At 52.7% G+C, this 9,701-nt stretch overlaps 1 protein-coding gene across 1 annotated transcript in view; it reads right to left on the bottom strand.

The window, feature by feature from the left end:
• The window catches only part of Ttc34 (tetratricopeptide repeat domain 34), a 19,143-nt gene extending 11,413 nt beyond the window's left edge, over window positions 1-7,730 (bottom strand). Inside the window, exons 1-3 of the mRNA XM_019207975.2 lie at window positions 7,457-7,730; window positions 6,222-7,047; window positions 10-101 (exon numbers count right to left, since the gene is read on the bottom strand). Of these exons, the coding sequence (XP_019063520.2) occupies window positions 10-101; window positions 6,222-7,041 (912 nt within the window). The 5' untranslated portion in view covers window positions 7,042-7,047; window positions 7,457-7,730. The remainder of the gene's footprint in view (window positions 1-9; window positions 102-6,221; window positions 7,048-7,456) is intronic.
• Window positions 7,731-9,701: the final 1,971 nt, after the last annotated feature.

Here is a 9,701-nt window from a genome sequence, read left to right as displayed (position 1 = left end):
GTCGAAGGCCTCCTGCAGGTCCCGCAGCGCGTCCGGGGCTCGGCCGCCGGTGAGCAAGGTCGTCGCTGCGCGGGTGACCAACAGGGCGGCCCGGCTCTCACCTGGGGAGAGAAACAGAGGCACTGATCTGCCCGGGATCCCCTCTCCCCCATGGCGAATCCTCTGAAATACCCCCGGGGTGTCTCCCCGGGCCCCCAGCAGCTCCAGACTAGAGCCCTCCCCAATCCACCAGTGACCAGACAGGATCAGAACCAGGCCCTGGGCAGGGATGGGCAGCATTGCAGTGTCCCCAGCGGTGTCCCAGTTTTCTTACCTTTCAGCCCCGATGGAAATGTACCTACCCTTTCTCCACACACTGCATGGATTTTAGGACTGAGTTTCCTCTTCAGGGATTTAGCACCCCCTCCCACCAAGGTTAGAGCTAAGGCCTGACTCTGACCTTTGTGGGGCCATTTGCTCCTGGGCACCTTTGTTCCCTCCCAGGGACCCAGTGTTTCCCTCTCTGAAACACAGATCTCCCCATTCTGTCCAAGAAAGGGGGTGCTGTATAACAGTGCCACTGATGGGTGATCTGGGCACCTACTGAACCTCACTGTGTCTTTCCTTTCCTGCAGTTGGGCAGGATTATAAGTCTACAACCTGTAGGTCCTGAGGATTAATTGTAAGTACGGTGTCAGAGAGGGAAGGGAAAAATGCATGTTGCCCCGAGACAGACCAATGAATCAGTCAACCAGTGAACCAACAAATTAATGAACCATCCATTCATTCAACTATCCAACCAACCAACAATCCAGTGAATCATCAAACCAACCAAACAATGAACTATCCATCCAACCAATGAATCATCTGTGTGATTAATTTAACCAACCAATGAACTAACCAACTAACCATTAGCTAACCAACTAATGAACCAACAACCAACCAACAAGCTAGCTAATCAACCGACCAGTCAACCAACCAAACAACCAACCACAGAGTTCCTTTGTCTAGTCAAGGCTGATCACATGTCACCCTGTCTGGTCCTGGTAGTTAAAGCCAGAAATACTGAGCCCTCCCTATCAGTTGCTGACTCGAAAACAGAAATGCCTGTAGCCCTGATTTTTGCAATAGTTTGCAAATCTAAAGAGTTACAGCAGGAGGAGAGCCCCTGGTTCCAGTAAGGAGCTAGTTACTCACATGAAAATATGGTCTTTCTCTTTATAAGACTTTAGTTACACATAGTAGACTCCTAGATATTGTCCCACAGGTCACTAAAGCTTGAGTTTTTGTATCAGGTCATTCAGTTTTGCTGGCTTTTCTTTCTTCATTATGCTGATTTTTTTTTCATTTCAGCTATTACACTTTTCATTAGAATTTCCATTGCATTATTTTTCTCCTGTTCCTCTTCCTTCTCTTCTTCCTCTTCTCTAGGCAAAAGCTCCAAGCATGCAGACCTCACCTCACATCCCCACCTCAGTTTCCAGTTCTGCCTGCATGTGGCTACTGTCCAGTGCCTTTAAATAGCTGCTTTTGCTATTTTATCCATCTGTGTGATCATTAGCTGCAGGACATATATCTAGTCAAGCTATTCCATTTTTGCTAGCAGCCAGATCTTCTATTTTTAGATTTAACAGTGTTGACAATCTAGAGAGGATATATAAAGTGCTATCCCATTGTTTAATTTTCATTTTCCCAATTACTCATGAGGTTCATTAGTTTTTCCCAATCTGGTGAGTAGAAAGAAAATAGATTCTCATTGTTTTAAGTAGGATTTGTCTCATTACCATGATGGTGAGTATTTTTCACATGTTTTATTAGCCATCTGTGTTTTCTCTTTTGGGAAATATTTTTGCCAATTCTTTTATTGGGTTTTTCTTATCAATATGAAGGAACTCTTCAATTACTTTGCATACTAATTTTTTCCCATTATATATTTGGAAGTTATTTTCTCTATGGGGATTGCCCCTTCATTTTCTATTGTTATGGACAAAACAGAGCTTCAGAATTTTAATAAAATCTAATGTGTCATTTCTTCATTGTTTTCACTTTTGTATCTTAAGAAGCCCAACTGTACATGGAAGACTTCATGATATTCCCTTGTATTTTCTTTAGGAACTAAAATTTAGTGGTCATATAATCCCCTGGGAATTTACTTTTCTGCACAGCATGAGGCAGGAAGTGAGCATGATCCCTTGGAATAGTGGTCCTCTGTTTTCCCTAGAGTTTTGCAGCACCCACACTGTCCCGTGTTAGATATGTGTGGGTCTCTTCCTGGATTCTCAGTTTTCTTGATCTTCCTATCTGTCCCTTAAGTTGACACACATCTGTGCTGATTAGGATAGCTCTGTTGTTCTCTGGTAGAGCAAGTTCTCCTTCTGTCATCTTCCCTTTCCTTCTCTGCTTCTCTTCCTCTTTTTTTCACCTCCCTGCCCTTTCCTCTTCCTCCCTTTTTTATGTCTTGATCATTATTGATCCTTTGGTCTTTATTATAATATCAAATCTTTCTTATCAATGGACATTGCTCATCTTTGCATTTATACAGGTATTTTGTTTTAATAGTTTTGTAATTTTCTCCATAAAATCATGTGACTTCCAATAGTTATTTTCTGCTGCTATGATACATTTTATTATTTATTTATTTATTTATTTTTGGTCTTTTGAGACAGGGTCTCACTATGTAGTTGAGACTGACCTGGAACTCACTATGTAGCCCAGGCTGGTCTAGAACTCACAGTGATCCTCCTGCCTCAGCCTCCTGAGTGCTGGGATTACAGGTGTGGGCCACCATGCCCAGTGCTATGATATATTTCAAAGTGTTCTCAGAGTTGATACATGTAAATGAACTTGGAAATCCCATTGAATTTTTTTAGCCATATGTAATACTTTTTGGTTGTGTCTTTTGCAGTTTCTAGAAAGCTAATCATATCATCTAGACTAGCGATACCTTTGTCGTTTCCTTTCTAGCCTTGTGTGTTCTGTTTTCTTATCATAATGCATTGGCTCAGATCGCTACTATAGTGATGACAAATGGGAGAGTGGCCAGCTGCCTTGTTACTGATTTGATTGACTGGTTGATTTTTGGTGATACTGGAGACTAAACTCAGGGCCTTCACACTGAGCTACATCCTCAACTCTTTTAAAATTTTTACCTTGAGACAGGGTCTTGCTAAATCTCCATGTTGATCCTCCTGCCTTAGCTTTCCAGTGTTCCACTGTGCCTGGCTGCATTACTGGTTTTAAATGGAAGACTTCTAAAATGTCACCATGGAGTATGATATTTATGGTAGGTTTTTAATAGATGTTATCTTTTTCAATTAAGTAAGTTTTCTTCTACTCATGGGTTGTTAAATTTTGGGGGGTGATAAATATCACAAAACACTTTATAAATCCATTCCAATAATCATATGTTTTTCTTTATTCCATTATTGAATTTGGTGAGTTATATTATTATGAAAATATAAAACTCTAAGTCCTGCATGACTTATATCCTAGCCCAGGTATGCAGCTAACCAAAGTGTCCATCAGTAGACTAATGGCTAAAGAAAACATGGCATGTATACACAGTGGAGTACCATGAGGCAGTTACAGTTAGTAGAAGTAATAAGTTCTGGTGTTTATTGCAAAGTAGAGTGATTTTAGGCAATGATGATATACTGTATATTTCAAAATAGGTAGAAGAGAGGACTTTTTTTTTTGCTACTGGGGATCGAATTTGGATCCTTGTGCTTGCAAGGTAGGCAGCGGAACCACTGAACTAAATCTCTGGCCCAGTAGAAGAGAGGATTTTGATTATTACATAAGGAATAAGTGGTAAATATTCTAGGAGATATGTAGGCTAATGACTCAGAAGACATCATGTATACATGTACCAAAAAAAAAATCACATCTACTCTGTAAGTTTCCACAACTGCCATGTCCTAGTTTCAGAAAGAAACCACTGCTTTGGGCCAGTTAGCAGCTGTATCAGTTAACTACTACTGTGTAACAAGCCACCACAAAATAGCCTAAACAACCTTCCCGGTTGCCATGGTTCTGCGTGGGCTGAGCCAACATGGGTAGCTCCTCTGCCTGTCTGGCCCGGGCTCACTGGGAAGACATGGAGGCCTTTCTGGAAACTTCTGGTCACCTGAGGTTTGCTCTGGAGGGGGTGGGACCCTGGACCTCCTCTTGCTCTCACTTTCCCAGCCACCAAGAAGGGAGCAGCTTCTCCACCACACCTTCGTCCCACAATGTGCCACTTCACACAGCCCCAGAGCCACAGTGTCACCTGACCATGGTCTGCGGCCTCCAAAACAGAATGGAAACAAACCCCTCTCTCTTCAAGGTGACTGCCTCAGGCATTTTGCTGCAGTTACAGAAGGCTGATGAGCACAGCCTCTCCTGTTGTTCTCAGCTTCCTCCCCCTGCACTGGGAATGGTTCAGAGTGGTGCCCTACACAATGTCACCTCCACCATATCCCATTGCTCCAGAAGTCACAAAACCAGGCCTGCTTCCGTTCTTGCCATCAATAGCTGTGAGCCTTGGATGTACTTCTCATCTGCCCTGCCGTTCTTATGCAGAACCTCAAATGAGCAAGGGATGGTACTTCCAGGGGGCAATCCCTAGGGGAGCCATGGCAGCACACGCCTCCTTACTGGGTGCCAAGATGTGTGAGTTAAGGCTGGGCTCATCACATGTGTGTGTCCACATGTGCCTGGGTGTGGGAGCATTCATTCTTCACTTCCCACCATGACCACCTTTGTGCTGGGAATCAGTGACATGGTGGCCTCTCGATGTGGCGACATGGGTCTCACCACCATGGTTCCTGGGGAAGGCACCCCCTGCCCATCCACGTGGGAGCCACACAGGCATGGGCACACTGGCAGCCTCCCCAGGGGCTGGTGTTTCCTTGCACACTCTTGTTTGTCCCACTTGGTAGCTCTGGGGGTTCTGGGTCTCTGCTGTGAGTCCCCAGGTATGTTGCAGCCTGCATGATTATTCAGGAGGAGGGAGCCTCTGCCCTGGCTGTGGGTGCATGCCCCAGTCCCCGGCTACGTAAACTTGTCCCTGGCTGCCCTTCTCTCCAGAAGCTCAGGCACCTTTGCTACTCCATTGAGAATTTCCCGATAATTGCACCACCAGGGAGTGGGCCAGGGCTCTTCTCTGATTTAGTCCCAGAAACACATTTCCCTGCTCACTTTTCAATGCCACTGGCCTGTCTCCTCCTACACCCCTGTGGAGGTCTCAGTAACCCTGTGCTGGGGGTCCAGCTCTGGTGACATCCCGGTCTCTCCCAGCACAGTCCACCCTCTCTGTTCCTCAGAGGCCCTTGAGTTCAGCCATCCCAGCTGTGCCCTCCAAAGCCGGTGCCAGATGAACCTTTCCTCTCATAACCTGGCCATCTCAGGTTCTGTGTTACAGAAGCAGAAAGCTGACCACACACAGGGCATCAGAAACCCCGACACCCGCTTTGCCACCTGCTTTTCCCCTCAGTCCAGTTTCTAGGTAGACACAAAATCATTTTCGATGCCCCCCCTCCATCCAGAGTTTACCACCCTTAGCTCTGTGGTCTCGTCCTTCCTAGCACAGTGAGAGTTCAGGCTCACTGGTTCAGTGCAGCACTTTCTCCTGGATATGCAGCCCATGGTCTCTCTTCTGAACCATGACCTTCAGCCCCTCAACTCTTAGTCTCCCAGCTCCCAGGCCCCAATCGTCCAGTTTCTCAGGTCCCCCCAGATCCCTACAGGTTCTGTCCTCTCTCTAATTCCAAAGGCACATTCCACACAACACCTAGAACATGCTAAGCATAAGTTCCAGGCACCCACCCTCTGCTGTTTCAAACCTTCAGTGGCTCTGAGGGCAAAACCAAAGTCCCCTGGAGGCCAGTGGGACTTGGCCAAGCTGACATTCACAGCATCCGCCACTCCCATCCTTCCAACAGCCACCTTTGCCCACCTGGTGGCTAGGATGTTCCATGACCCGTCTTCCCTGGACCCTGGCAGCCTGGCTTCTTTGCTGGGGTGCTTCAGTCTCCACTTGCTCCTCCCCGGAGTGCTCTGTGCCCTGCGGAGCAGCTCCTTGCCTAGCCCGTTTACAAAGTGAGGGTTGTATTTGAATCCTGGAGCTCTCTAAGGTGGGGGCTGACTGTCTTGTCACTCTGGTGTCCCCAGCTCCAGCACAGACCCACCATGGCAGGACTTAACTGTGGTTGGAGCAATTGTCACCCTGGCCCTAGAGGGGAGACTGTGACTCGTTCTCCTACCTTGGGGTCCACTGCCTGTTGGGTCAGGCCGCTGAGTCCGGTTGCACATGGCCGAGCAGTCCTCATACCCACCGTAGAGGAGTGGGGTGTCAGGAGACAGGGTGGTGCGCCAGGGGCCGCTGGGGTCCAGTGCTTCCAGGAACCCCTGGCAGTCAGCGGCCTGTGGGCCAGCACCGTCTGTGGCCTCTGAGTGCCCTGAGATGTGGCTCCTCACAGCGCTGAGCAACGTGGGGAGGTAGGGCTGCTGGTGGGTGTGGATGAAGGCCACCGTGCGGCTGGAGCTTGAGGCGTAGGCCTGCAGATAGTCAGCCACACCCTTGCCCTCCTGCTCACCAGACAGGACGCGGGCCAGGGCACGGGTCAGCTGCAGCTCCAGGGCCTGCTGTGAATGGGCGTCCAGCAGGGCATCGCAGCGCCTCTCCACCTCCCTGTGCTGTCTGCGGGCCAGCAGGCCAGCCAGCACATGCAGGATGGCAGCAGGGTGGTCGGGGCACAGGGCTCCCAGGAAGGCAGAGGCCAGGGCCCCAGTCAGTGAGACCACTGCCATGCCGTCCCAGTGGATGGCTGGGATCTGGCTGTCCCCACGGCACCAGGCCTCCAGGGTGGCCAGCACGGGAGCCCCCCGGGCCTCAGCCAGTGCTGCCCGTACGTTCCTTATGGCTGAGGGGGCATGGCAGCTGAAGGCGGCCAGGTAGAAAGCTGTGGCGAGGGGCGGCTCCCCAAGGGCCAGGTGCTGGTCCCCCTCCTGGCAGAGGCGGGCCACAAGCTCCTGGGCCGACATCATGTCTGTGGCGCCTGCTGGTCCATGCCTGGTCCTCATGGTCACCTGGAGGAGGAAGCAGTGGTTAGCGCTCAGCCCCTGACCACGGCTTCTCCCACGGAGAGCAGGGCGAGTGAGACCCTGCCAGAGTGACCTGTGACCTGGACCATGTGGACAGAAGGTACCTCCTCAGCTGCCTGTATGCAAAGCAGGGTGTCTGCCAGGGCCTGCAGATGTTCCCCACCCTGCTGCCCCCACCTCTGCTTCCTCCTGTGCAGACTGGATGCAAGGCTCCCCGAGGGTCACTCTCAGAACATCTGGGCCCCGAGGCCAGGGGGAGGAGATGGGTGGACTGAGGGGTCAGGGGCTCCAGCCAGGGTGACCAGAAGGCCTGAGGGGTGGGGGCCTGGCCAGGGTGACCTGGCTCTCCCCATCCTCCCAGCAGCACAGGGCCCCCCAATAAGGTGATACTCACAGCCTTTCAGGCCCCATCAGGGCTGTCTCTGCCCCCTGCTCACACTGGAGCTACAGCCAGGCTGGGGTGCTCGGGTCACTGGTGGGGCAGGGTCAGCACCACTGGGATCTGCTCTGGAGTGGGGTCCTGGGGACCAGCCCGACTTCTCAGGGCCCTCTTCCCTGGCCTCCAGGCTGGCTTGAGGGTGCTCCGGACCCTCCCTCTTCACAGGAAGACACACAAATGCACACCCCTTCTCTCAGCACACTCACACTTGCCTGTGTAAGTCCTTCGCAGCCAGCCCGGGCAGTGCTGGGCTCCTGTAGATGCCCAGCCCAGGCAGTTGGGCCCAGGGGGTGGATCTTGTTTCCCAGGAGAGCATCAACACCCTCTCAGCCTGGCTGCTCCCCAGCTCCCCCTGTGGCAGGACACCCAGGCAGAGGCTACCCCTCCCCCAGTTTCTCCAGAAGCCAGGTGGGGGAGCAGGAGGGAGGCCTCCTGCAGTGCCAGGCCAGGGGCAGGCTAGGACAGAGAAGCCCCAGTTTGGGGGTGCCTATGAGTGGTGCCTATGGGTGCTGGGGTAAGTGGCCAGCTCCAGGGCTGACCCTACCAGCTCTGTATTTGTACCCAGAACTCTGCCTTGGTTGCTTTGGGGCTCCTATACTATCCACCCTGAACCCCTCTTCCCCAGGACCATGCACCCCTTGGGGTCCTGTGTGCCCTCCCCACTTGGCCCTAGATCCCAGTCCTTGAAGTTCTCTGCCCTGAACAGGTAGGCCTGGACCTCTCTGGCCCCACCACTGACTCCTAGGGGGACACCTCTGGACTGTGGTTGAGCAATTCTAGGAATCTTCTTCCCAGCCCTGCAGCAGGTAGGGTGGGGGACTGGTTATGAGAATCCAGCTGGGCACAGGCAGCTGTCGTAGGGGGACTTTGGGGGGACCAGTCTCGTGTCCTGAAGAGAGGGCCTACTCCTGGAGCTCCCTCCCCACCCAAGGTGCTGAGGAACCAGAGGCCGCTGGCATCCGCTCTTCTGGGGCTCAGGGAGTGATATGAGCCCACTGGGGGATGGGAGCACATCTCCCCTGATGGCACTGTGCCCCTGGGCTGTGGAGGTGGAGGAGGCTGGAGCCTGGGGCACAGGGCAGATGTGGTCCCCAGTCCATTGGGTCACTCTAGCTCCTTGACATTCACAGCAGCTGCGAGCTGGGTTTATGGAGTGCCTATTACTGTGATTTGATTTCTCTCCCTTCATTTACTCTAATGAGGCATAGTAATGGAGCAGCCTGTCACATGGGGCTTGGGAAGGGCCTGGGGCACAGGGGTGGCAGATCTGGTGACAACTGCAGCCACATTAGCCCTGATCTGTCCCTTGCATGTGCCCGGGTGCAGGGAGCCCAAGGACTCTGAGCACAGCCTCATCGGAGGGCAGCACATCCCTGGTAGGTGGCCTGAGCTGCCATCCGGTGCCACTGTTGGGGCCGAGTGAGGGCCAAAGCCCATGGCCTCGGAGTGTCAGGGCCCAGGCTGGCAGATTTGCGTAGGCTTAGTCCCTTAGAGGGCCTGCACTGCCCATGACCGTGGCACCTTCGGCACTGCCGTACCTGTCAAAGCTGTGACTAGGCCAGGTGCAGTGGGGAGTCCATGGCCACCCAGAGCCTTAAGCGGAAGGACTTCACCTATGCTGCCCCGAACACCCCACTGCGTTGGAACGGAGTCTGAGTGGGAAGCGGCCCCTGACGGCACTTGTCACCACAGACCCTGAGGCTGCAGTGCGCCCCCCTGGCCCTGCTGGCTGCTGGAGCCCTGTGGATGCCTGAGGAGTCCAGTTCCTGTCCTGGCCCTGGGAGAAGTGCTGAGCGAGGAACAAGCATGAGGAGTCAGGACCTGGGGAGGTGTAGGGAGGGAAGGCTCTGATGACTGAGGGCCCAGGGCCACCTCCTGTCCTCGAGGGTGCTGGCAGCTGGGCAGTGGGCTCAGCAGTCACTGCCTGGGCCTGGCTCACTGGGACTTAAGTGCCTTCGGATTAGAGAAGGCTGGGCACAAGTGATCCAGGAAGGGAGGTCAGTGGCTACCAGCCTGCCCTGGCCTCAGCTGCCTAAGCTATAGTCCCAGGGCAGGGCCCCGCAAGTGGGAAGCAGTTCTGGGCCTAGAGTGGCTGCGGAGGACCAGAAGCCTGGGAACAGCACCCACCCCATTCCCTCGCCATCCCCAGCTGCTGCCCCTCCTTGCTAACCCAGAGGGGCTGGTAGGTACTGCCCACCCC

The sequence above is a fragment of the Fukomys damarensis genome, unplaced genomic scaffold (genome assembly GCF_012274545.1).
Source record: "Fukomys damarensis isolate Sample0158 unplaced genomic scaffold, DMR_v1.0_HiC HiC_scaffold_23, whole genome shotgun sequence".
Taxonomy (NCBI): Eukaryota; Metazoa; Chordata; class Mammalia; order Rodentia; family Bathyergidae; genus Fukomys; species Fukomys damarensis.
This window is presented reverse-complemented; position numbering and strand designations above follow the sequence as displayed.